Here is a 27,923-nt window from a genome sequence, read left to right on the forward strand (position 1 = left end):
TTTGTTCATCCATGGCTCGGCATGTTCTCAGGTCTGGGGGAACCCCAAAGTGTTTTACGGTGCCCCCAGGACACTGTGGGGACACTTCCAATGGGGAAAAGCAGGGGCTCACCTCTGGTTGGCATTACACCTTCCAGCTGAGCCTGCCACGCCCCCCCACCCTCCTCCCCGGGATATTCTTGTGCTAAAAAACAGTCAAACCAACCCAAAAAAGCACAGGGAGGGGTCCCGGGAGGCCCCGAGCCACCCCTACCCACTCGCCCCAAAGTCTCTGCTGAGAGTTTGTTCCCTCGCTCTGTGTTCGCCCACCCCACCCGACCCCGCCCCGGCACTCGCAGAAATAAGAAGACATCCTCCCCTTCCCCATCCCGACCCCCAAAACACCCCGGAGCGGGGAGGGAACCGCCCCTTCCATGGGCGACGCAAGGACCCCTTCCAGTTTCCGTCGGCGCTTTCCCCCGCCGCCAAGGTCTGTCCTTAGCATCCCCCGGCTCTTTTCCACCTCCCCGGTGGTCCCGTCCCTTCTGGGGGCGCAGGAGGCATGGAGGGGGCAGAGCTGGGGTGCCGGGGGGGCTCAGAAGCCGGCGCTCTCCGAGCTGCTGCGGCTGTTGTAGCTGGGGCTGCGGCTGGGGCTGCGGGAGCGGCTGGGGGGGCTGCGAGTCCGGCTGCGGCTGCGGCTGGAGCTGTAGCTGTCGTAGCTGCGGCTGCGGCTCCGGCTGTACGAGTAGGTGCTCAGCGAGCTGGAGGACGAGGGGCTGGGCCGGTAGTAGGGGATGGGACGCTTGCGAGCACTGCAAATGGAAAAAGGGATCTGAGTGAGGCCCCCGGCGGCAGCTCGGGGAGGGGGTCCAGCACTGGACCTCCGGCACGGCCAAGCATCCACCCAGGGAAGCCGAGCATCCCCGCGACCAGGCTCAGACCGGTTGCGGGGCGTCAGGATGTGGCCACCCGACGTCACCTCCCCCTCCATCCATCCCCTTCCTCCTTCCCAGCTCCCCCCCGCCCCCCGCCCCCCGGGGTGTTAGTCCTGGATTAGGCAGCGTCGAGGGCAGAAAGTGAGCAGGTTAATGTGGCCTTTGTGTTTCCCAGACACCAAAGATTGAAAGCTGCTGAAAAAGAGACGTTCGGGATTAGCGGGAGGCGAGCTGCGGCCCCGCCGGCGCCGGAGCGAGAGGAGAGACACGGGAAGCACGGGGGCAGTGGGAATGGAGGCCACGGGGGGCAGAGACATCAGGAGTCAGCCCCTTGCCCCCTCTCCCGGCCTGGTGTTAGTGGGACCAGAGAGCCACAGGCACGGCCTGAAGGCAACCGGGTGCCAAGGGCATCCTAAGGTGTGAGGAGACATAGAGGGGTCTGGGAGGAAGAGGAGGAGGAGGAAGAGGAGGAGGAAGGGGGGAGGTTACCCTGGGAGCCAGGCTGGCGGCGATGCTCTCCGAGAGGGACCTTGGGATGAAATGGAAAAGGAGAGGTTGGCATCACTGAGGTAGGACCATGTGGTGGTGGTGGGGGGGGATGATGGGAACTGGGGGCAGGGCAGGAGGGCAAGGAAAAGCCCTGGGGGTTCTGGCTGGACTATGGGGCAGGCAAGGGGGGCTGGGGCTGTTTCCCCAGCTGCCCCTTCCCCACAGCATCCTCTAGGCCTTGTAGGAATGGCTCTGCTCCTCCTGAATCCCAAGCAGATTTGGGTCTGCCATCCCCATCCATGCCAGGGATAATGGCAGGGATGGGGGGGACAGTCCTCACAGGGATTGCAGGCTGTGTCCTCCAACTGAGCCCTGCCATCTCCCTGGGGACATCCTGGCAAAACCAGGATGGAGCAGGAGGGATGGAAAACCAAACAGTGGTACCCGGGCTGGGAAAAACCTTCCTCTGGCTGGGAGCAGATTTCCCAGACCATTTTCTTTCCAGGGAAGAGCTGCAGGGAGCCCTAACCCATGGGCTCTGCAGTATTGCTCCTGTCCTCTCTCCTGACAACTCCAGTCCAGCCCAGGCAAAACAAAATCCCTCCCACAGTGAGGCAGAGCTGATTTCTGAAAATCCAGCCCCCTGATCTCCCAGCTGATAGCAGGAGAGACAAATAGGTCAGGAAGGAGGTAATCTCGGCTCGGCACGGCCCTGCTGCCAGCGCTGCATGTTAACGAGGTGCTACATATGCACACAGTGTTTTGTCTGGCACAGAAATATTGCCTGTCTTACAGCTTGGGATCCTGAGGCAATAGGATCCCAAGGAGGAGAAATCGACTTTCGGAGGGCAGAGGAGAGATGTGATTGCGGATGTGCGTCTTTCTGGAATATGCACAGCCGGATTAAAATTAATTCCTGTTTTCATGCCTTGAAATAGGAAGAGATCAGAAGGTCATAGTATTGGAGGCAGTCTGGTTATCCAGCTGTCTGGGCCAGCTGATTCACCCGGTCACCCTCAGGGTTATCTGTCCATCAGCAGAGCTGCTCATCCTTTTGTCCATCCGTCCGCCAATCCATCCATCTGCAGGTCTGTCCATCCATCCACCTATCCAACCACCCACTCACCCGTCCACCCACTCATTCATCCATCCATCCACCCATCCGTTTGTACATCCATCTATCCATATGTATATCTGTCTGTCCATCCAGCCAGCCAGCCATGCATCCATTCATCCATCTATCTATCCATCCATCCATCCATTCATTCATCCATCCATCCATCTGTCCATCCATCCATCTGTTGCCTGTCCATCCCCCCACCCACACGCTCTTTGGGGCTGGCTGATGGCAGAGCTCAGCCCTGGGATGTGCCAATGGACATGGCAGAGCCTTTGCCACGTGCCAGGACCCACCTCGTGATCCTCCTGGGCTCCATGAAGCTGGGGGAGTCACGTCTCCTCTTCCTGATTGGGGAGTAGCTCCTGGAGCGGCGCCGGGCGCGGGTGGGATCGGGATCACCGTGACGTGTTCGGGGCTCGTTGTCCTTCTCTCTACACCCCGAGGAGGAGGAGGAATGTCAGGGAGCAGGCTGGGATCCCGGGTGGGATCCAGGGACACCCTGTGAGAGCAGCTCCCTGCGGCAGCTGACACTGCCACCTGGAGCTGGCGCTTCCAGTGCCATCAGCAACGACCTGAGACCCCTCCCCAAACCCCAGGAGAGCTGGGACCACCATGAGCCGCAGATGCTCCCTGAGCCCACTGATGGCACCCATGGTGTCCCCTGGGCCCACTCATGGCACCTCTGGTGTCCCCTGGGCTGAAGTCCCCCCTGGGTCTGACCTGCTGGCGGGTTTTTTCGGCGAGGGTGATCGGGAGCGGCTGCGTCCTGCTCTCTTCTCCCGGGAGCGGGAGCGGGATTTGGAGAGAGAGCCACTGGAGCTCCAGGAGCTGCTGCGCTGGCCCGGGCTGGGCGAGGGGCTCTTCCTGCGCTCCGACGTGTGCCGGGAGTGCTTGGCCGACGACTCCGAGCTGCTGTTGGGCCGGCCCCGGTGGTGCCTCTCCTTCACCCTGTGAAGGCAGATCCCAGCACTGCCTCATGTCTCATCCTGGCTGGCAGGATATCCCCATGGGAGCCAGAGATCCCAGGTTCCCACAGAGAACAGTGGGCACACCTACATGACGCCAGTTTTTGGCTGGGCTACATCTCTGGTTATAAAGCGTGTGGTGCTCATGCACTTGGGATCCTGCGTCCTGTGGGATGCTGTAATTCCGCACAGCCATCCAGGCGCTGCCTTTCAAACTGGCATAAACCCTTGCAGGGATGATCCTTCCCACAGTGAGCTAGCACTGACCCACTGTGGCTCTTCCCTATCTCTGTTCCTGTCCCCATCCACAACCTAACCCCCGTTCAATAATCCTAACCCAAACTCAAATTTATTTATTTTTTTCCAGATCCACTTCCTCCTCCTCCCCCATCCCGATCATTATACCATGTCTGTCCCAATTCCTGTCCCCATCCCTGTCCCCATTCCCATCTCCATCCCCATCCCCTGAGCATCCCAACCCAGCCCAGGTCCCCAGCTCACACCCCAGAGCTTCCCTTGGATGGACTCAAGGTGCCCGCGTGGGGCTGCACCTCAAATACCACAACCCAGCTCTCATATCCCATCAGTGATCACACGATCCCACCCCGGGGTTCTTCGCTTACTTCTTCCCGTGTGCGCCGTGGTTCCTGTCGGGGCCGGCCGGCGGGTGGTAGGGCTGTGATCCCGCCGAGCCCTCCGAGTCACTGCTGTAGCCGGGCGGGCTGAGAGGAGCCGGCGGGGGCTCCCGGGGGGCCGGGGGCCGCCCCTTGCTCTGGCCGCGGTGTCGGGAGGGCGGCGAGGCACTGCGGGAGCGATGCCGGTGGCCGTGCTTGCCCCGCTCCGGCGTGGGCGACCGGGGGCTGCGGGCACCGTGTCGGCCCCCCCGGGCGCGGGGGGAAAGCGGCTCCGTCCTGCCGTGAGCCCGCGGAGAGGGGGACGCCGAGGCCGGCCTCTGGCAGAGGGGGAGAGAGAGAGAGAGAGAGAGAGAGAAGGAGGGAAAGGAGGAAGGGGGGGGAAGAAGAGAAGAAAGAAGGAGAAAGGGGATTTTAACGGGGGGCGCCGGGCCGGGGGCGCAGATCACAACGTCAATGCACATCGCATAAGGCAGGCTACACAGACGCTACTCTGCACCTTCCTCTCGCCCTCAACAACGTGGGTCATGCAAACCTCCGCATGCAAAACGCCAAAAAAATATAACTCAACTCAAATCGTAATAAAAAACCCAAAGGAAAGGGCGGGATGGGAGGAAAATAAATAAATCCAAGAAAACCCCCAAGTCGTCAGGGAGGGAGAGCTTGAAGGGAAAGAAACAACCCCCCCCCCAAAAAAAAAACACCTGGAGAAGGGATAAAGCAAACCCTGGTGCCCGCCCGCCCCCACCAAGAAAGGGGGAGGGAAAAGAGGGGTAAAACCCAAACGAAGGGAGGAAAACGGGGGCAGGGAAAAGAAAAGATGAGAGGAGGGAAGAGGGGCGGTGGGGGAGAGTAAATCAGACTGAGCCGAGGGGAAGGGGTCGAACCAAAGAGGGCTGGAGGTGATGGGGTCTGCTCACACAGAGGCATGCACATATATAGAGATATATGTTCCGATACGTGTAGTTTTTATCGATAGTACGGCTTTCGGCTTAAAACAAATCCAGAAACGAGGAAAAAACGGCACAGAGCGACAATGGAGGGCAAGGCAGGGGAGGGGGGCCGGGGACGAGAAGGCAAAAAAAAAAAAACAACAGAAAAAAGAAAGAAGAAAAACCATCCAAATCAAATCAAATAAATAAATAAATAAATAAATAAAAATAAATAAATAAAAAACAAAGCAAAACTTCACAAATGTCCTCGTTACTGAGATAAACGAATGTCTCTGAGCTCTTCCTGGGACACGCATTGAGCTGTTAGCTGTGACTCTGCAGGGAACTGCTAAGTCCTCATCAGCACTCAACACAGACTTTGCTTTCTGCTTCCTTTTTTTTTTTATTTTTTTCCATTATATGCTTTTTTTTTTTTTAAGTCCCTCTTGGTTAACATCCACTTACCAAAAAAGTGGCATTTCCTCCTTTAGTAGGTAAGGTATGAAGAGAAGGGAAAAGCGGGGCAATATAAGTGCATCATTAGATTCACAAAAATGCAAGAGAGAAAGAAAGAGCGAGAGAAGGAGGAGAGACAGAGACAGAGCCAGAGAGAGGAGAAATAAAACAAACCAACTCGCTTCTCCTACAGGGAGGGAAAACCCTGGGCCACCACCGTGGCCAAGCCCCGAGCCAGGCTCTCACCAAGAGCTGAGGGGGTTTTGTCTGGCTCTGGGGCCCCCAAATATCCGAGATCCTCTGAGCCACAAATGCTGCCTGGGTGTTTTCCCCATCTTTGCAAACATCACTAAACCAAAAAGATGGGTGGAAACAGCTCCTGCACCACCAGTCCTGACCAAGCTGGCAAACCCCAGGCTTTAGGGTCTCCTTTCCCCAGCCACAGCCCAACACCAGGTCCCTGAGTATCCCTGAAAGGGTGAATCCTGCACAGGGAGTCCAGCCGAGGGGATTGAAGAGGGTTCAGGGGATTGGGGTGGTGCCAGGATTGTGCCACCACACCCAGGGCCGCTGACCCCAATTCCTTGCCATCCCCATGCCCCAAATACTTCTGGTGAATCCTCGAGGATGAAGTTCTCTCTACACTGTGTCCTAGACACCACTTTTCTCCCCCAAAAACAAGCAGGAAGGGTGAAGGGGTGGGATTCTGGGGACCACCACAAAGATGCTGCGAAAGGGTCGCAAGACCATTTGCATCCCTGAGCATCCCAGATTGCTCCACACCCCACCTCCTTGTCCCCATGGATAAGCCAACCCCTCCAGCCACAGAGCAGCAAGCTGGAGCCAAAATGAGAGGATTTGGATTTTTTTAAAAAATCTGTTGCTGTTGCAATGGCTGCAGTGAGGGGGGAAAGAACAGGGGGGGTTCAGCTGAGCTCTTTCCCAGCCCCGTGTCCCGGCAGAGGAAAATAAAAGCAGAGAAGATGAAGTAGAAGAAGAGGAAGATGAAGAGAGAAAGAAAGGGCTTTCCTCTTTCCCAGGGCAGCATTTTGGTGCCAGTTGGCCATGCTGTGGGGTGTGGGGCTCCCACCCAAACCCTGCAGTCTCCTGCCCAGGGGTGCAGGAAGGCAACGACAGTAAAAGCATCCCAAATAAACCCAAATCGGCAAAGACTCAGCCCAAAAGGGAAAACACACACTGGGCACTTGTGGGGATGGGACATCCAGGGCTGGGATGCCATCCCCTGCTCCTGGGGAATGCGATGCCCTGGACCTGCCTCTCCACAGATGAAGACTTCAACCTTTCCCCATTGCAGCCTCCCAGTATTTTTCCTGAGCTGGGTTTTTTTCCCCCATCACGACCCAAAGAGGGGTTAAACCCACACATCTCCCCAAATTTCTCAGGTTTTGCCCCATCCATTCAATCCAAACCCCCCTGTGCCCACTCCCACCCCTGGCCACTGCCTCTATTTCTCACTAATTACGTTTGCCTTCGTTACTGGGCCACTAAGGGGGGACTCGAAGGGAGCAGCCCCTGCATGGAAACGAACACAAATTCGGAGGGCTGAAAGACACAGAAATGCATTCTACCGACAGCACGAGGAGACGGGGAAGAGAAAAGGGGGGAAGAAAGAAAAAATATTACGTGGACAGGGCAAAAAAAAATATACAAAATAAGAACTTAAGAGAAGAGCATGGCTTTGCAGCTAACTGGGGAAAACCATACAAATCAAAAACAAAAAAATCATATATAGCCACCAAAAAGAGACAAAATGAAAGAGAGACAGAGAAGGAGAGCGAGAAAGAAAGAGAAAGAAAGTCAGAAAGAAAGAGAAAATAACATTAAATCAAGCTACGGTGCTTTTCAACAGGCTCATCTGCAGAAGTGAACGTGCAGAGGTGGACGAAATACCTACCTTTGGAATTGGCAGTGACAGGAATGCAATAATAAAAAAAGAAAACAATAATCTCCACATTTGGAGGGCAGAATGGGAAAAAGACAAGGACTCTTTAGTACGGCGATCCAGACCCCTCGGCTAATCCCGTTTGCTCTGCTTAGAATTTTTTTAAATTATTTTTTAAATTCGGTCTCTTTAGCTTTTAATTTTGTTTGTTTGTTTGTTTGTTTGTTAGTTTTTTTGTTTGCTTTTCAATGGAAAGGCTGTGGCCGGCCGCCGAGCGGGGTGGCCACGGGGGAAGTTGCTGGCTGGTGTCTGTAACCCGGCTGCAGTTCAGTCTTAAAAAGTCACTCTATAACATGGCAAAGTCCCGGATAACATGCAGGGAAGGCGATGGATGGAGGTGGGACACGGCGAGGGATGTTGGGTTGTGTTGGCCCAAAGAAAACCGGAGAGAAAGAGGGGCTGGAGGGTGCGTGTGGGCAAGGAGGAGGAGGAGGAGAGACCCAGGAGGAAGGCTGGGAAGGCAGCAGGGATGGATGGAGACAGGACTGGGTATTTAAAAGGGAAGGTAACACCGTGCAGCGCCCCGGGGCACCCCTTGCTCCCGGTAGCTCTGGGGGTGCTGAGGGGGGACACAGCTCATCTGGGGGATGGGCTGAGCTTTTGGGGGTCTGCAGGAGATGGGAAAGGAGCTGGGTACCAAGGATGCTCAGCATCCGTCCTGCCGGGATGCAGGATATGGGTACTTGGGTGTGGGATGACTGTGGGGTGCTCGGATAACCCAGCACCCAGCAGCCTCATCCTGCAGCCAGGGAGGAAAACCATCCCCACAGCAGCAGGATCCAGCTGAGGACACGGGACAGTAGCCAATCTGAGGAGGAAAAGGGCAATTCGCTCCATGAGATGGAAACAAGCCCATTTCTTTTGCAGTGGAGGCCTGCTGGGTTCTCTTCCCTTTTAAATTCCTTGTTCAAAATATAGAAAATGGAAATACAATGTTCAGTGGTCGTAAATATTTAGAAAACACATCTGGTTTTTGGGTTTGGGTTTGTTGTTTGTTTTTTTTTTTTCTTCTCCACATTAACACACACAAAAGCAAAAAATTCTAGAACAACACGACGACGACGGGGGGGAAAAATGAAAATAAGAGAAATATATATCGTTTGCATTTCTGTACATCACAAGGGAAAAGAAAAGAAATCATGAGAAAGGAAACTAAAACAAGGGGGCGGGAAAAAAAAAAAGCACGTTTCATTGCCCTTCCCTCCCCCTCATCCCTGCTTCTGCTGAGCAAGAAATGGAAGTGTATATTACCGTTTGGGTTTTTTTCAAATGGGAGGCTAAAGAAAAACACAGATGGGATTAAAAAGAAAAAAAAATAAAAAGTAGAAACCAGAGAGAGAAAGAAGAGAGAGAGAGAGAGAAAGAGAGAAAGAGAGAAAGTTGTTGGAGAAAAGTCCCGCTGGTGTCAGAGAGCCAAGGGAGCTCGTCGGCCTGGGCGGTGCTGGGGGGTGGGCAGGGGGAGAGCGGGGCGAGCCGGGTGCCTGGGGGGCTCCCGAACCCCCCCACACCCCAGCCAAAACCACAGGAAAGAAGAAAGCAGAGAGGTGCTCCAAGAGATGGGCTGGGTGCTGGGTGCTGCTGGGGGGTGCTGGGCTGGGGAGGGTAAAGGGGAGGTGGGTATGGGGCGGGGGGCTCCTGGCCCCATTTTCCGGGGTGCCCCTGGCCCTGCAGGTGTTGGGGTGTCAGCACAGGGTGCTGCCAGCCTGGCAGTGTCCCCACAGCACCTCACCATGGGAATGAAGTTCCCTGAGGTGAGTGGGGACCTGTGTGCCCCCCAGTAGTGGAGTCATGCAGCACACTGCCTTCAGTCAGCTCTGCCTCCAGTCCCTATTAGCCAAAGCAGGTTCCTTGCCATCCTGGCACTGGTTAAACTGGGACTGTCCCTCTGTCCCACGGGATTAGGGTTTTCCACTCAGCATTGGAGTAGCCCCCCAGGTTTCATTGGGACATCCCAGGACAATGAGGCAGAGCCAGGGACACTTAGCTCCAATGTCACCTGCCATGGGGACCCTAAAATCTGAGCATCCAGCACCAAATCCCCTCCGAACACTACCCTGGCCAGACTGGGTATTGGAGTCCTGAGCATTGGTGTCAGCCCCTTGGCACTGGGGAGGGTTTGGGCTGGTGGGGAAACGAATTTTCCAGCTGTACCCATTTCTTGGCTGTCTGGGCTCAATCTCAGGTAGGTGCTAAGCCCAGTGGTGACCCTGGCAGTGTCGTTGGCCTGCCAAGCCATCGTCTCGGGGGTGACATCTGCAGGGTAATGTGCGGCTTTGGGGGAGGGATGATTTGTTGGCTGCCCTGATCCTTGCCCCGAGATGACGGGCTGGCTCCCCCAGAGAGACCGTGCACCCAGTGCAGAGTTGGTGAGTGCATCTCCCCCGTGTGCCCCGGCTGGGCAGGGCGGGGAGCCGAGCGAGTGGGGAAGGAGCGGAGAGGAGAGCAGGGGGGCAGTCCTGTGGAGGGAGGAGGGGAGGGAAGCGAAGAGTGATCCAAGAAAAGCCTACGTACATCCGAGGGCTCCGGGAGCGGGGCGCCGTGGCTGTGGCGGCCGTTCTGGGCGCTGCCCTTGTGCCCGTTCTGGTGCGGCGAGGCCGAGCGCTGGGGCGAGGGCGAGGACGGGCTGCGGCTGGAGCGAGCGCTGCTGCCTTTGGGACCATCCTGCCGGCGCTTGGGGCTCAGCCTGTGGGGCACAGCACCGTGAGCCGCCGGCACCCCCGTCCCCGAGCTCGGCACTGCCCTCCGCCCGGCCCGGCAGAACAGCCCAGGCTGCGGGGCAGGCTTCGCCAAAGCCAGAAATGGGGTGAGAATTGGTGTTTTGTGCTTTCTCTACTCAAAAATTGGACCCCCGCCTGAGATTCTCCCAAACCCTCCAGAGGTTCTGCAGCACCATCCTGTTCCCCTCCATCTCCCCAAAAGGGTTCTCATCCTCGGGACACATCTGCCACCCTCCTCCTGTCCTCATCCCCGGGATACCTCTGCCACCCACCTCCACAAAGGTCCCCATCCCTGGGACACCTCTGCCACCCACCTCCTGCCCTCCACCACATCGGGGTGCCCACCACACAGACATCTCTGTCCCTGCCCTCCAGCCCACACCGCCGAAACTGGGGGGCTGTTGGTCGTGGGCTGTCCCGGGCTGTCCCTACCTGCCGGGGGATTTGGAACCGCTGTCGTCGGAGGAGAGGGAGGCGCTGTGGGAGCTGCAGGAGCTGCGCCGGTGCGAGCGCCAGGCCGGGGACTCGCTGCGGGACCTGCGGAGAGGGCGGCCGGGGCCGCGGGGGGAGGCTGAGTCGCTCCTGGGGCACGCAGGGGGGGCACAGCACCCCGCTCCCCCCGCCGTCCCGGCCCCTCACCTCTTGCGCTCTTTGTTTTTCTCTTTCCGTTTGTTCTTGGGGCTTCGGGACCTGTGGGAAGAGCTGGAAATTTCAGGAGCAGAGGCAGCACCTGGGGGTGGCTTCCCCAGCCTCCCCCAGAGGCACCGAGGCCGCAGGAGGAGCGAGAGGAAGAACCTGCATGGTCTGGAGCTGGAATTCATTGAGATTCAAAGCACAGTGGGGATCCCAGATGGCTCTGGGAGGACCATGGGGGTCAGGTGCCCACTGGTGAGGCCAGGCAGGAGCGGGTGGCAGTGGGAAGGGGGGGCCTGGCTCTGCTCAGCATCCTCTGGGCTTGGGCCCGTTGTCACCCTATACTTGTCTCATCCTACATCAGTCCCCTCTGAGACCCTCTGCTTTCCCAGACACCCTTTGTCTGTTTTTCACTTCTTTCACCCTAGAACAGCAGTGCTGCCAGAAGGCATCTGCAGAGTAGGGCAACAGCCAGGGTTTGTCCTGGCCATGGCTGCCTGGAATCCCCTTTTCTTCCCTAGGGGACATTAGGGGCCATGTGGGACCCCACAGTCACCCAGAGTGGCCCTGTGCTATGCCCAAGGGTGGAAGACACACAGCAGTGTCCAGCCATGGGATGAGGGGGTCCATCACTGTGAGCAGAGGGGAGGGGGACAGCAGGAAGGCAGGGAACAGGGGGTCTCTGGTAGAGGAAGCTGACAGCCAGCACCGGTGGCAGTGGGGTGGCTCCCGGCAGACGTCACTCTTACCTGTGTCTTCTCTTCTTCCGTGACCCTGACTCAGATCTGAGGGATGAAGAAGAGGCAGAGGTGAAGGAGACACACTGACCTGGTCAGCTGGGCAGCCCCAAGGGATGGGGACAAGGACAAGGGTGTTGCCCCAAGATGGGCTGCTGAGTTGGGCAGGTGACAGCAGCTGTGAAGCGGTGATGGCTTCATAAAGAGTCATCAGCATCCATCCCTATCCATGCCTCAATCCCACCCCAGCCCAAGGGCTTGGGCAGTCACCAAACAGCCCCATGGTCCCCAGTCATGCCTGGTGTCCCCAGCCTGCCACGGTGTCCATCCTACCTGTCACGTCTGTGTTTCTTTCCAGTCTTCTTTTTCTTTTCCTTGCGGATGGGTGAAGAGCTGTCACAGCTGGGGGGAAGTGGGTGCCCTTGAGGGACGAGCAAGGGACTCCCCAGCCCCATCCCTGTGGCCCAGGGGAGTCCCACTCCCAATGCCCCCCCCCCCACACTTCCCTGGACCATCCCACGGGATGCACAAACATCTCATGGGAGTTATTTCCTGGGGGATTTGGGGTTGGTGACAGAAAGGGACTTCTGGCAGAAGGGCTCTGGATGCCTTTGATGCCAGACTGCTCAAATCCTGCTGTGTCTCATTGCCACCTCGTGGGCTCCACAGCCTCCAGCAGGAGACAAAGTGACCAATTCCCACTGGGATTTCAGAGGGGGACAGTGGGTTGTGGAGGCCAGCCCATGCCCCTGGGCTTGCAATCCCAGCAGGAACCTCACAGCCCACCCAGCCCAGTGAACACTCACCTGCGCTCCGAGCCAGGTTTCCTCTTTTTGCTGCCATGGGAAAGGCAGAGAAAAAAGGGACATTAGGGACAGCATCTTCTCAGGCAGCCAGTGCTAGCCAGGGAGGGGACCAGGGGGTAGGTGGAGCCAGACCCTTCACAGAGCCAAATCCTGCCCGGTGCTGTGCCCTGCAGCAGCCAGCTCCTTCCCCACACGGACCAGTGCATGCAGGAGGTGTGTGCACACGTGTGCGTGTTGCAATATCAGCACATGCGGATGCATTGCACCTCTTAAGGGTGCATATTTGGAGGGGCACTGACCACCAAAGTGGGAGAACTTGCCCCGTCAGAGCCTGGGGAAAGGCTGAGCTGGGAGCAGAGCTGCCCTCCTGGGAGAGGGGACAGCGCAGGGACAGCCGGGGACTCACCGGCTCCGGCGGTGACCTGATTTCTTCTTCTTTTTCTTCTTGGGGGGAGGAGAAGTAGAGCTACTCGAGCGCCTTTTCAGCCTGTGGGAGACAGCATGCAGGGTCGGGGGAAGAAGGGACCAGCTCCCTGGCCTCTGTATCCCTGCACGGGAATACCGTGCACGCCCGATTCCCGAAATCCCCGCGGACCTGTACTCGCGGTGGCCGCTGTCCTCGCGGTAGCACTCGGCCGAGCAGTCGCACTGCAGCAGGCAGCCCTCGCCGTAGTCGGGATACTCCACCGCGTACTCCTCCCCGTCCGCCCCGTGGTGGTTTTCTATCACGCTGCCAAAGGAGGAAGCGCGGGATTAATTCGGGGATCCCCATTCCCTGTCTTCCACCGGCTGGGGGGAAGCCTAGGGCAGCCCCAATGCAGCTGCAGCGGCTGGGGGACATCCCCTCCAACACAGCATCCCCAGGGGACTTGGTCACATCCCTTGAGGTCCCCACACAGCAAAGCCCCGTGGTGGGGGTCTTCTCATGGTCTTCCTGGGACTCCAGAGATCCCCACAGGGCTGGCACAGGGACACCACGAGGCTCGGGCCACCTTCTCCTTGCAGGATCCAGCCTCGGCAGCGTTGGGAGCCCCTTTTGTGATTGCCCAAGTGCTGGGGCTGAGCTGGAGGCTGGATCGGCCCAGGTGGGTTGGATAAGGGTAAGAGGAGCTGGCAGGAAACTTGGGAACTCAGCTGGGAGCTGCCCAGGATAATCTGGGCTTTGAGGCTGGTGCCCCAGGGTGCCACCTGCTCAGCACAGGAGCTTCAGGCAGCTGATGGTTGATGTCCCCACCTGGCCAGGTGAGGGGGGGGGGCATCATACCTTGAGCCATCAGGGTCTCCTCTCCCTCCTGAGTGACTTCATCAGCATTAATTTTTCCCACTGCCATGGAAACCAGCGTGAGGTTGCCACTGACTACTGGGGCTGTGGGCAGGGCTTGGCAGAGGTCTGGCAGCTGGACTAGGAGGGTCCTAGGAGCCCCTGCCCAATCTCTCCCTGTTATCTCCACCTCCCTGGTCCAGCTGTGCCATCCAGGAGCAGCATCAAACCCCACAGGGAGCCTCTCCTTTGCTCTTGGGGGGATGTAGGACATGTCACCCAGGGAGGGATGTGGCCATCCAGATGCTCTGGAGGGAACCGTAATGGATGGGGCCATGCCTGGAGGGTGCTCAGCACCAAACCAGCCCAGGTGTTTGCTTCCCAAGGGAGATTTGCCCTCGGAAACCTGATGTGCTGCTCCACCCCTCCCATCCTGGAGGTGTGCAGCCAGGGACACTGGTGGAGAAGTGCAGCCCCCGCAGCATCAGTCCCTTGGCAGCCTGGACACTGCCTGAGTGAATGGATGCCCTCAGCCCCAGACCAAATCTGAGAGCAGCACGTGTTGGCATCCTTGGCCACAGGCAGGCCACGGGCTGTTTAACCCAATTAAAAATGTCTTGGAGCGAAACTACGCACGAGGCACCCTCCTCCTAATCACAGGCGATCGCTCAAGCGGGTCTCGGGCTCCCCTCTGCACTGCAGCCATGGCTTTCTGGGTCCTCTCCAAGTGACTCCTGCTTTGGCCATGCCCCAAGGGCAGGAGCAGCCTTTCAAACACCCACCCAACCATGGGAAGTGGGGGGGAAGGAGGAAAAGAGAGAAGCGAGCGGGGATAATTCCCTGTATGTCTCTGCTCTGCGAGCAGGCAGTGCTCCACACCAGAGCCTGCTGCCAGCATCTCACCCATTAGCTGTGCTCAGCGGCTCAAGACCAGCTTGTGCTGCTCCAATTATCCCTCCCTGCCCGGCACACGCTTGCCTTTGTCTGTAATCCCACCAGCCTGTCCATCAAGCAGTTCTCCTTGGGGACTGGGCTGTATCACCGGGCTGTGCACATGGAGACGGGAGCTGGGAGAGTGCAGAGAGCAAAGCCAGGGACTCAGGTGGTCATGGCTTTTGCTCAGTGCCTCAGTCTCCCCTGGGGAGTTATGCAGATGATGCTGAGCTCTCACCTCAGCTTTGAAATGAGATCAGCTGGTTGAGACTCACAGCCCCGGCAGCCAAGGACCGAGCTGTAAAAGCCCAGAGAGGTGCTGGAGCAGGACCAGCCCACGAGATGTTCTGCTGAGCACTCTCCCAGCCACCACAAGGGATGAGGCTCCTTATTTAAAGCTTATTTAACTCCCTTGTCCAACCTCTTGATCTCCCAGAGACCTTTGACACCCAGGACATCCTCCTGCTGCTTGAAGAGCCACCTCCTTTGAACCCAGCTCCTGCCATCCTCCTTCAAGCGCCTCCGGCTTTGCTCTCCTCCAAGCAATCCTTTGCTGTGAGACTGCTCCTTCCAGCTCAGCACTATTATTTATAGCCCTGGGGCTAATCTTTAATGATTACCCTTCGTTTTGCAAAACCAAGCCTGTAAAGGTGACAGCCAGGGCTGCCTGGGTAACCATAACACACCCTCAGCTTCCCAGGTGCTCCTTACCATGCCAGCCCCAACGAGCCTGCCAGGAAGATGCCCTGGAGATGACTCCTGCCCCCACCAGCAAAGGCCACTTGTTAACACCTCAGGCTTGATGCTCTGTGACCTGGGCGGGTTGGTTTTCCCCATCCATTGGTTTTTTCCTGCCTGGAGAAGGACTCTGAATGCTTCACGCTGCCCCAAGGCCATGCAGCCCATCCCGGGCAGGGCACAGCAGAGCCATGTCCATGTGTCTGTCTCTGTGTCTGTCCCTGCCTGCTGTGCCAGTGGACTGGTGTGAGGAAGGCTCTCCCTGCCACCACGGCTTCCCTGCTTCCCCCCCCGCCCTGATTTCCTGACCCTAATGAAGCATTAATATTCAGTGAACCTGCACTCTCTATTCCTGTCCCAAGTGACCTGGTTTCCAGGCTGATGGATGGTGCACGCCAGGCCAGCCACGCTGCCTGGGCCATTAAGCATCGTGCAGATAAATCATCGTTGAGCCGGGGCGGACCCTGGTGAGGCTGGGGACAGTCCTGTGTGGGGCAGGAGGAGCAACTGGCACGTTCCCAGCAGCAGCTGGGCTGCTTTGGACACCAAACCTGAGCTCCAAACCCCTCTCAGGGCAGATGGAGGCCCCCAGGACCAGGCAGCATGAAGAATGATTAGAAGGCAGAGGAACAGGGCAGGAGCTCCTTGGAGAAGCTTCTTTCTTGGGGCTCCTTGGGGTTACACCAGCCTGATGGAGACACAGGCTCTGGGTCTGTCCAGAGGAGGGGCAGGCTCAGCCCTGCCTGTCCAGCCTGGGCCCCTTACAACAGAAATTATTATCATTATTATTAATTATTATTACTGATAACAGTAATATTTCTAGGGTTACAGAACAGCAGCCAACCTGCTGAGCCATTGCCACCCGGGAGAGGCCTCTCTGGGATGAGAGACAGGAAGGATGCAGAGATGAGCCAACTGGGAGCTCTCTCACTCACATTTGGCGCCCATGCTGGTCCTCCCTGGTGAGCACACCTTCCTTCTCCATCAGCATTTGCCGAAAGGTCCCCACTTTCTGCCGGATCTCCTCTTCGGAGTACCTGGATGGGCAAAGACATGGTCAGGATTGCCATGGCTGGAGCGTGGGCTCCCCACGGAGCTGCTGGTGACCTCCATACCTTTGTCATTGGGGATTGACACATGGCCCAAAGGGCTGGTCAGAAGGAGATGTGGTATGGTGACAGTCATCAGGGCTTGGAGGAGAGCGGGATCTCTGTTTGGCCCCCTGCCACCACCCTCTATGCCCTCCTCTCTCCTGCCTGCCCCTCCCAGAAGTGCTTGGCAGAGGAAGGGACGTCAGAAAGGGGTAAAAGAAGAGGATGACCATGAGGTTGCCATTCCCCATTACTGTCCCAGGCTTTGGGCACATGCTGCCACACCCTCTCAGCAGGGCCAGGGGTTCAATCCCAGGATCTCCATCCCACCACGAGTTTCCCTCTCTCATCCCTGCGCTGTGCTGGGGCCCGGCAGCCGAGCCAGCTCTGCGCTAATGCTGAACGCTGACTCAGGCCACTGCAGGCTTATTAACGAGAGGCACTAATCACTTTGTCCCTGGCATCTGGGAACAGACTCGGCAAACCACGGCACTCCAGCCATCCCCAAGGTGTCCCTGGGAAGGGACAGGTGACAGCCCCGGGCGGGTGGTCCTGTGCCGCATCCCACGGCCGCACAAGGGCACCTGACATCCTCCCTGACTACAAACATCCCAACTTCCTCGACTGAAAACATCCCGATGGAGGGATGTCGTGGAGAGACCCATGATGCTCCTGGCATCATCCCTGAGGACAGGGCAAAGAGAGAGGGACCCTGTGTGACCACCATGCTGCCACACTGGGAGGGAAGGGGTCAGGCTCTGTGTGTGCCCTTGTTCTCACCCTTCTACAAGGGCTGTCGTGACCCACCATTGCCATCACATTCCATCAGTATTGCTGCTACAAGACCAGAAAACTGGGTATCACAGCCTGGCAGAGCCCTCTGGTCCCCAAGGCTGGCACCTCACAGTGCCCATGCTGGGGACAGTAATGCCCCTCACAATGCTGGGGGTGCCCTTGGGTGCCCTGGGTGCAGAGGGGCACGTGGTATCACCCACCCCTCCGCAGTGCCCATGAAGGGGAACAGAGAGGAGAGGGGAATTAATATTAACAAGCTCATTTGCGCTGAAGGGCTCTCATTAATTGCCCAGCCGGACTCCACGCAGGAGGAGGGCTGCTAACAGGGCAAGGAGGCAGCCTGGCTGCTTCCCCTCACCTTGTACCCGGGCATGGGGGGGCCCCAAAAACAGGGCAGCACCCCCAGATGCTGCTCTGTCCCACAGCCTCAATGGCAGTGCACCCAGCTGGGCATGGTGTGATCACCCCCCAAGGATGAGACACCAATCCCAGCCATCCCACGGCCATCCCACGGCCATCCCACAGCCATCAGCTGGCCCATGGCAGCAGGAACATGTCTGCCCGGGATGAGCATTTGCTGCAGCATATTAAGAATGCGGTTGATGCTCTCGGAGAGGGGACATGAGGCCAAACAGGAGGTGACAGATGGGCCATCATGGCTGGGCCTTTAGCAAATCTGCGGGGGGAGGCCAGGGTGAGGCACCCCCCAGCACCTCCAGTGCCTTCTCCAGCTCCTTCCCTCCTGCATTCCTCTGGTGCTGCTTATAACCTCGTTAAAGGGGTTTTGCTTTTGCATTTAACATATAGAGTGGGTTTGGGAAAGAAAGAAAAAATGCTGACACTTCTTTTCCGGGCAAGGAATCCAGCCTGCAGGCAGGGAATAACGGTGCAGGCAGCCTGGAGCGAGCTACAGTGCAGGCAGGAGGAGCCATCCGCCTTTAAGGAAACAAGGGAGTGCTTAAATCCCTGCAAAACCCCCTCTGCTGACACTCACATCCATCCCGGGGGCCCTGTCCCTGTCAACAACTCCCCCTAGGCCATGGTCAGGATGCAGCTCCCAGGCCAGATAGAAACCTTGGAGGTGCAGAGTGCTTCCCATGGAACCCTCCCAGAGAACCCCTGCGTGGAGGGGAAGAGCAGGGAGAGGATTAACCAGGTTGACCAAGATTATTACTGTAATTATGTTATCATTTTGGCGTATCGCCACCATCATCGTTATTAATAGCCTTAATAACAGCAAAGCAATTACAGCAATAACAACAATACCAGTTGCAGCGTTGCTCTTACCCACTGTAGTAATGATACTACCAGTAGTAAGAGCCCTAGTAGAGTGGGGGAACCCGACAGGAGGCTCTGGGCTCCCCAAAGCGCCAGGTCAGCCTTATTTATTTCCGTAATGACAAATTAGGCACAATCACTATTCCAGTCTGTGTGAGACAATTTAATTCTAGGTCACGCTTGCACTCTTAATGAAAGCCTTGGCAAAGCCTTCCCTCAATCCATTTTCCTTCTCCCCAGCTGGTACCAGTCCCCATCTACCCACATGTGCCAAAGAATTTGCTCCATCCATCAGGTTTTAGTGAGTTGTCAGGGGGAGCAGGATGTTTGACCGGTGCCAGAGCTATGGGGCAGCCAGCAGCATAGCCATGGGTCCATCTGGTAGGGATGGGAATCTCCTTGCTGGCCCCCCAGCCTCTCCTGCCCACCCAGGCAGGAATGTTCTCCAGCCCCTTGCATATTCCCCCAGTCCTTTGCTTTCCCAAGGGGAGAGCAAAGGCTGGGGAGAAGCTTGTGGTGCCTGGCCGTGGCATTGGCAGGACAGAGGGGGTCCTACAACCCCAAAACTGGAAGAAGAAGGAAGGTGGGACAAAAAAAAGTACCAAAAGAGCCTTTCCTGGCACTAAACCCCTGATCTCCTTCATCTCCCCAACACAAAAGGCAGAGGCAGATCATCTCCCACCCCAGGCATGGGGGGCACAGGATGGGTGGCACTGATGACTTGCACAACCACGAGCAACTTTGCTCCTCCTTCCTGCCTCAGCTTTCCCTGCATGACAAGCTGGGAGCCCAGATTTCCAAGCAGAGGGGCCAACCTCCAATAGGTGTGGATGCACTCCTAGGCCTGAGTTTCTTGGAGGCATTTCCCTCCCCCCTACCAACCCACCAGTTCACCCCAAAGCTGTTCGATTCACCCAAAAGTGGATTTACTTCCAAATGGGCACATTTGCCACATCCAGGTATTTTTTTAAAGGGGAAGCACAAGGTGCAAGCGGGTCACAAGGACCCCATTCCCAGTTCCCCCGCCACTCACCCCTGCTCCTCCATCATCTCCTGCAGCTCCATGCACTTCAGCTCCACCCGCCGCTTGCGCTCGTGGTCCAGGATTTCCCGGTGAGCCTTCTTCACCATGCTGGGCTCCACCAGCCGCACCTCCTCCTCACCCTTGTGCCACGTTCCTGAGGCGCCGGGCTGGGAGAAGCCATTGGAGGCTTCCTGGGGCGAAGGCACATCGGCCCCATTGTTGTAGAGAGCCATGATCACCTGGGAGGGAGAGAAAGAGTCAGGGGTCGGTCCTTGCCCTGGTTCCCCTCCCATCCCGTGAGGGCAAGGGGACCCTGCCAGGACCTGAAGGCAAAATTTGTCTCAAAAGCAAGTTGGTGGGGACAGTGACTGGGAGATCTTCCTGTGCCTTGTCTCAGTTTCCTCATCCACAAAGCAAGGCTGAGGTTACTCCCATCACCCTGCCAAGAGGGCTGACTCATGGGAAAGAGAGAAGGATGTTCTGCCAGCCTTGTATGGAAAAAACCTGGCAAAGTGTGGGACCCAGGACTATACAGCAGCAGCAGGATAGGTGGGCAGGGGTCCTTCTGAGCCCCACAGACCCCACTGTCAGCCAGTGTGAGTTTGGAGCAGGGATAGGCAACCATCCTCACAGCTCTCTGGGGACACCCCAGGCACTGTCCCCACTCAGCAAAGGAATGGACCTCAGATATCCCCTTGCATTCCGCAGCTGCACTGGCTGGTTCGGATGCAGCCATGGGACATCCTGATGTCTGGCCCAACCAGCAAATGCCTGCTGATGCCCTTGGGCCATGGCCTGGCACCCTCTGCTCATGACCTGGCACCCTTCACTATGGCCTGGTGCCAGCTGCAAGGGGAGATGAGGATCCCCACCGGCCTCTGGTCGCCTGCCTTCTCCCTGCTCCTTCACCTTCACGTGTCTCTGCCTCCTCCTTCTGCCACCACAGTCAATGTGTCCTCACTTGGCTCCAAAAATAACCCCTTGGAAGAGGACAGCTGTTCCCAAACAGCACTGCCGTGCCGAGGCTCTGGCTGATGCTCCCCGAGCCTGGGGGAGGAGATGCTCCCAAAACTCCTGGATCAACCAGACACAACCCCGTCCCAGTGCCCGCGGGCCATCGGCACATGGCTGAGCACCCATTCCTCACTCTCCTTGTCCTGCCATGCCCCAGCTCCCCTGCCCAGTGCTCCAGCCCTCTTCCCAGTATGGGATGATCCCACTGGAGATCTGCTGCCTGAATTACCAGCGTGGCCAGGCTGCAGAGGCACCACCTGGGCGCACAAACCTCTTACAAAGCCCTACACAAAGAGAAACCATCAGGAGTGAAGGCAGAGCATCCTGCCTCGCTCTCCAAGCTGGATTTGGGCTTGAAGATGCAGCTTTTGCCAGTAGCCACTTCTCTGGGATGTTTCTCTCCCAGGGAACCTGCTGGAGAGGCTTTTCCAAGGATGGGTGTTGCCTGCACATTGTCTCCTCTGTGGCAAGCAGCCAACCCTTGGGTGGCTGACACACACTGCCCAAGAAGGATGGGAAGGAGGGATCCCTCAACCCAGCACAGGCATGAAGGGAGGACAGAGGGACCATGGACAGATCCGCACCATTTCGAGCCCAGGGAGGGCTCACCGCTCCTGCTGTGCCATTCCAGCAGGACACCAGGCTGTTCAGAGCTTTCCATGGCCATGCCAGGTGGGATAGAGCCTGGGTGGGAACACAGATTGCTTGTGAGGGGCTCTGAGGATGTTTCTCTGTAGTTTGAGGAGAGAAAAAGCCTCAGAGCCCTCCCCTGGGTGGTGGAGGTCCCAGCCTGGCTGGAAGGCAACTCCCACCCCGTGGCATCTCCAAGGGACATCCCTGGCTTTCCCGTTGCCACTGGCTGCCCCACACAGTCATTTATCTCCTGACAAGCTTGCCCAGGGAGTACAGCAGCTGAGTGCTTAATTACAAAGCTTTTTTTCCTTTTATTTTTTTCCCCATCACTACCATACAGAGGGAGCCAACAGCCTTTATTTCTGCAGAGGCACGGGGGAGATCCTGCTGGTGCAGCAGGAGCCAGCCAGGGCTCTGCAATCCCTGGATACTTGTCCCTGTTAGAGTGACTGGAAGGTCCCTCAGTCCCCCCTTGCCTGCAGCACCTACATTTCGAGCCCCACAACAAAGAGCTGCCCTGCTCAGCCCTCCCTGCCCATGAGGGACCCCTGGTCCCAAACCATTCCATAACCCAGGGTGGCTCCAGGCCAGAGAAGGGAGAGATGCTGCAGAAAAAAAAAAAACAGCTTGGGAACTCCTCTTCCTCTTTCTTCCATCAGGACATGGAGCCAAAAACCAGGAAGGAAATTAAAGAATGGGGTAAGGTCCCCACTGAGAAACCTTCCCCCACAGAGGGGCTCAGGGAAGGAGATGGGGAAAGAGAGGCTGCTTTCCGCAGCAGCCTCTGCTTGCTTTTCCCCGGTGGGAATTAATTTTATCCCAAGCCCGGCAGTGGATAAATTCATTGCTGAGAAACCTTGAGAGAGTGTCAGATAGAGAGCTGGGGAGGTAGATGAAGATAAACCAGCAGCTGGATGGGTACCTGTGGGAGAGGGCTGCATGGCAGGGGAAGCATGCAGATTCACCAGGAAACGCTCCATGAAAAGGATGTGGCTGGAGAATTTCCCCCTTCAACTGGGGCCAGGAAGGAGGAGCTGGTCTGGGGATGGACATGGTGTTGCAACCTGGTGTCTCCTCAGCTGTGAGCAATATCCACTGTGAGAGCTGACACCAACCCCTGCCTCAGCCACAGCATGGCCAAGAAAAAAAAGGAATGGGAAAACCACCCACAACCCCCCCAGCTCTAAACAAGGGCAGCCATGGGTGGCAAACACAGCCAGTCGTACACCTCTGGTGACAATGGGGACAAGACACCAGGACAGAGGGAGCCCATGTCCCCCAGGCTGGGTCTGTGCCCTCCCTATCCCCAAAGGAGGACCCCAGAGATGCCCTGCACTTGCAAGGGACAGCTCAGGGACACAGAGTGACCACCACCACCACCACCACAACCTCAATCCATCGGCCACCACACGGGGACCACCCGGCTCTGCCAGCCCCAAATTTACCAGCATGGCCCTGCCCAAACGGCAGCGTTTTCCTGCCTGGCTCGGCGCTACCCCGATAATAAAGATGATGGTTAAATATTTAATTATCTGCAGTAATTACCCACAAAACATCAATCACTGGCAGCTGCTGCCCGGCCGCCTTGCCCAGAGGGACAGGAGGTGTCTTGGGGCCAGTGCTGTGTCTCCATGGACTCCTAAGGGCTGCAGGATGTAGCTGGGGACAGTCACTGGCATCCATCCCCACTTCCCAAATTCCCTTACTGCCACCCAGGAGGGCCCAAACCCCCTGGCACTATGGGCTAGAGCTGCTAGGGAAACTCCTGAGCAAATCCCTCTCTTCTCATATTAACAAGCTGTTCACCCACATGTTTTGGGATCCTGATCCTCTTCCCATGTACCACCTTGGACCCTGGGGAGGTCAAACCAGCTTTTCAGCTCACAGTTACTTCCTGCTGCCTGGATTAGAGCTTTTGGAAAAGTTCAGAGGTGCCCCATCCTCCATACTCATCCTCCATCCCTATCTTCACTCTCATCCCCAATCTCCGTGCTCATACTCATCCTCCATGCTCTTCCTCATCTCCTTCCTCCTCACCACCCCCAGCCACCATCTCCATCCCCCAGCCCCAACCTCCATCTCCATTTTCATTCTCCATCCTCATCCCTATTTTCCATCCTCTTCATTTTCCACCACCATCCTCCATTCCCATCCCATGCCAGGGACCATCCCACATGCTGGGTCTCTCCCTCCCTTCCCAGCCATGCTGAATCACATCCAAGGTGTGTGGAGGACCTGGGCACCTGCAGTGCCAACTTAGTGACTACCAGGACAGACAAAGGACAGACAGACCGCACTGTGCCCCTGTCACACAGCCAGGGGTGCAAAGCCCAGTCTCTCCATCCTGCCAGGATTTGGGGCTGCTGGTTTCCATCCAGGTGGGCTGTGACCCCGAGGCACCTGGTGGGGTGGCACCGCATTGTGTTTGTCCCCATGTCCCAGCCCTGGGGCTGCCCCACATGGGCTTTGCCCAGCTCAAGGGTTCAGAAGCTCCAGCTCGAAGGGAAAGAAGAAAACAAGGAAAACGAGCAGAAAAAGTGGGGTATCTCACTGAACTGCTTTGGCCCTTTTATTTTCCAACCCAGAACAAGCCCCTTCCCAGCCGGCTCTGCTCAAATCCCCCCGTGGGCCCTGCTCAGCACCCCAGCCATGCCCACAGCCCCCCGGCGCTGAGGCAGCAGCCGCCGCAGGGCCCTGCCGCTGTAATGCGGAGGGAGCCGCTCTCCCGGGGGGAGCAGGGCTGGCAGCGGAGGGCCGGCAGTGACTGGATGCTCTCCCGGGTGCCTGGATGCTCTCCCGGCGTCTCTCCCTCGGCGGGGAAAGGCGGCAGCGGTCCCTGGGCATCCTCCCCCCTCCCCGTGCCTCGGCGCTAATTAAAGCCGCCTCCGGCCGGTGCTCCATTAATTCTCGCCACATCCAGCTGCACCAGGCAGGGCGGCCGCGAGTACCCGCGTGCCGGGATGCGGGCACGGGATGTGGGCACGGGATGCGGGCGGCGAGCCCAGGACGGCGGCTCCTTGGACCACTCGTGCACTGAGTGTGCCAGAGCTCAGTCTCAACACAGGGCCAGCCCAGATGAGGTGAGGACCCTCCAGCCGCTCCAGACAGGGTGAGAGGGGTGATCCCCGTGGTTCCCCCTGCCCGCCAGGATCTCGTCAGGACACACCACTACCCACTGAAATCACAGCCCTGTCCCCGAATCATTTACAGCCCCAGCCCAGGCTGCTCCCTACCCGGGCCGTGGGGACAGCTGGGAGGTCTTTTTTTCAGGACACAAAACATGCCAGAACACCACCGCCAGGCAGTCGGCCTCCTCTAAACACCCGGTTGGAATTACAAGGAGGAAAAGTCCGGAGTTACTGCCATTAATTGGGCTGACCTTCTCCGGAGCTGCCTTCCAGTGCCAAAAACCATGAGTCAGAACTTCAGGAATGAGGAAAAAAGGCAAATCTGGCTTTAAAAGTGCGGCCGACCTGGGGCTCGTTAGCCCTGCCCTCCAGCCCCAAGCCACAGGGATCCTGCCCATGGAAAGGGGCAGCAGGAAGGGGTTGGTGACAGTTGATCCCAGCACCTCCATCCCTATTTCCCTGAGCTGAGGGGATCCTGTCCTATGGCTGCCCAGCCAAAATTTGACACCTCACAGACTTTAAAGCAATTCATAAAGAATATATGGATGCTGGCTGGGGGGTCAGGAGCTGCAGCTGCCTGTGCATACCTACGTCTGTGCAGATATATATATATATTTTTTAAAATAGATGAGGAGGCTGTGGAGAAGCTAAACAGTTGCTAAGCAACTGGGCTCCTTCCTGGCTTGGGGATGTAGGGATGGGGGAGCCAGGGGTGGGGACCAGCCCCACACCAGACAAGCACCACACAGGGGTGCGAGCACAGAGATCCATCAGCTCCCCTGGAGGTGCTCCAGAGTAAAGGGCACGACAGAGGGTGAGGAGCTGGGATTTACTCCTGACCCCAAAAAGACCAAACCCCCCCTCAATCTGAACCCCTTGGGCTCCCAGGGGAGGCCAAGCAAGCTTTGCTCTCAGCTCTGGCTGGAGGAGAGCCGATGGGAAAGGAAACCAACCCCAGGACCCCTGCAGTGACCCCATTCCTGAGCCAGGGATGAGGGAAAGGAGGAGCATATCCATGTGACGGCAGCAATCCCCTCATGCTGAGTGGAGAGGCAGCGGGTCCAGGTGATGGGTAACCCTATGGGACCCCCCAGCCCCATGGCCCTCTGGCCACACTCTCCTCAATCCCTTGGGGATGCCCTGCCAGACCTTTCCCAGAGATGGTTAAATAAGGAAGGAGGATGGAGAAGGGGAGCAGCCACCCCCCAGGTTTTTCATCCTGGGGGCCACTTGCTCTGCTGGGCAAGGAGTCAGGAGGAGGCACAGGCAGCTCCAAGGCCCATCACCACTCTGGGGAGGGGGAGAGTAATAAAACTACTACAAATAAAAGCAATTATTGAGCACATGGAGGAGCGGGGGGATGACTGCCACAATGAGGTCACCTTCCCCAACGGGGACACAATCCCGGCAAACGACTCTGGGGCCGAGTGCTGCAGGTGTGGGGGGTCATGGCCAGTGCAGGGGGAGCATCCAGCTGGGAATCCCCCCCACCATCCCCCCCCCCATGGCTGGCTGGGTGGTTGTGTAACGGGAGGAGCTATTCCAGGGTTTGAGCACATTATATAAGCCATGGGCCACCTGGCCGGGGAAAGCGGGAGCTAGAAGACAGGGAAGAAGAGGAGGAGGAGGAGGAGGAAGGGCTTTGGGGATTGGGGATCCCCCACATCCGGCAGACCCCTGGCAGCCAGGACTAAATCTGCATCCCACAGGCAACCCCTGCCAAGAGGTGTGGAGTGGGCACCCTCTGCTCTCCCTTCCAGCAGCCTCCCAGGACCTGCAGCCACACATCCACCCATGATTGGATCTGCCCCCCAGGGCACGAGACATTTGTTCGGGGGGGAAAGCGTCATTTTCTTGGCACCAGGGACAAAACCAACCAAGAGCCCTGGGCTCCTCTGCCTTCCTGGCAAAGCCCCCTGCTCACCATCCCCAGTAGCGACCAAGGACCAAAGGCTCCCTTAAAATCTGCCCAACTTCTGGTTCTGAAATCCCCCCACCTCTCCCTCCACATGCTGCCAAGATGAGTCCTGGGGCAAGGGAAGGCAGGTGGGATTCAGGGGGGATCCAGAGGGGATTTAGTGGGGAGGCAGGTGAGACACAGGGGGTGGCATTGTGTGAGAACACGCTGGCAGAGGGGGACAGAGCTATGATGATGTTTGGGCACAAGCACTGTGAGCTCCTGTCCCCAAAATCCCCCCCAGTGGGGGTGTCCCTGTGCTCCTGCCAGCAACAAACCCATACGCCAGGGCAGAGGGACCAGCCAGGGCACAAGCACCTGCACCCTCAGAGAAGGTCCCTGACATTTGTCATCAGCCTGAGACACCCCCAAACACTGCCAGCCCCCAGGTGACCCCTCTGCAGCAGCAGGAGCACAGGGAAGCGACACATCCTGTCTGAAATCTCTCTCCGGATGGGATGAATGAACCTCTGTCCCCTGAAAGCTACCTGAGCCATGCCCTGACTCCTCTCCACCAGCCCCCTGAAGGGCCATCCCTGGGGACAAACCTCCCTGTCCTGGGAAGGAGAAGCACAAAACACTCCCAAAAGACCAGCGGCTGGGCTGCTGCCGGGGTTCCCCCTGCCAAGCCTTGCCCCTCTCCTTCCCCCACACAACACCCGCAGGGTTTGAAATCTCATCAGCCAAACCCTCCCCAGCACAGCCTGGGGGTCCACGCTGCAGAGAGAGGGACTTTGGAGCCGTTGTCTTGGCCTCATCTCCCACCTGCACCACACAAGGCACCAGCACCTGCTGAGGGCTCATCGCTGTCCTGTCCCTCCCAGACAAAACCCCACTGCTGGGGGTCACCGCCTGTCCCCCTTCCAGCGTGTCTCCCCACATGGAGGAGAGGGAGGTGTGTGCCTCCCAGTCACCCCCCAGCACCGGGGAGCACCTGACACATCCACGTCCCTGGACCCCCCGTGCCCCATAAAAGCATCTCATCTCCAGACTCCTCACACCATCTTGGACCCCCTAAAGCATCAAACCCCGCGGGGGGACACCCCTGTTACACACCTCCCCGTGGGATCCCCAGCTGCTCCAGCACCCACGAGGCGCTGCACTCCTCACCATCCTTTCCACCCGTGCCCCTTTGGGGACCCCAATTCCCACCCCCCCCCAGGACCAGCCCACCCCCAATCCCCATCCCTGGGGGTCCTCACTCCCCTGCCCGCGGCGAGCATAACCCCATGGGGAGGGGGGGGAAGCCCTTTCTCCCCACACACCCACCTCTCTCAGCGTCCCTCCGTGCCCAGCGGGGTCCCACCGCCCCCCACGCCCCTTCCCCTCCCTACCCGCCCCCTCCCCGCCCTGTGCCGGCCCCGCAGCCCCGGGCCCGGCCGCGCCTCACCTCGCCCCGCCGCCCCGCTGAGTCCGGCCCCAGGAGGGGGGTCCCTGTCGGCGCCGGGGGGTGCCGGGGGTGCCGGGGGTGGCGGTGGGCTCGGGGGGGCGCGGCGGTCGCGGCCCCTCCGGCGCGGCCCCGGCGCGGCCCCTGCTGAAGTGCTGGACAGCTCCGGCAGCGGAGCCGCCCGACACAGAGCGCCGCCGCCGCCGCCGCCTGCGCGCACCGCGCGGGGCCCAGCGCCGCCGCCCGGCCGGAGGGCGACACTGCAGCGGGAGCCGCGCCGAGCGGGGACACCCGGCCCTGCGGGGGACACCCGGCCTTAC

At 58.2% G+C, this 27,923-nt stretch overlaps 1 protein-coding gene across 1 annotated transcript; it reads right to left on the minus strand.

Moving 5' to 3' along the window:
- SRRM3 (serine/arginine repetitive matrix 3) lies at nt 1–27,771 on the minus strand. The gene is made up of 15 exons (XM_027725983.2): nt 27,607–27,771; nt 19,494–19,723; nt 16,232–16,333; nt 12,960–13,094; nt 12,771–12,851; nt 12,365–12,394; nt 11,892–11,960; nt 11,571–11,606; nt 10,828–10,878; nt 10,621–10,725; nt 9,983–10,154; nt 4,112–4,440; nt 3,244–3,471; nt 2,817–2,954; nt 1–791 (listed from the first exon to the last, which is right to left on the minus strand). The coding sequence occupies exons 2-15, from the start codon at nt 19,715–19,717 to the stop codon at nt 575–577; spliced, it is 1,917 nt and encodes a 638-aa protein (XP_027581784.1). The 5' UTR covers nt 19,718–19,723; nt 27,607–27,771; the 3' UTR covers nt 1–574.
- Between the last annotated feature and the right edge of the window lie 152 nt (nt 27,772–27,923).

This window comes from Pipra filicauda, unplaced genomic scaffold (assembly GCF_003945595.2).
Source record: "Pipra filicauda isolate LSUMZ 115617 unplaced genomic scaffold, ASM394559v2 scaffold71_size5581439_pilon, whole genome shotgun sequence".
NCBI lineage: Eukaryota > Metazoa > Chordata > Aves > Passeriformes > Pipridae > Pipra > Pipra filicauda.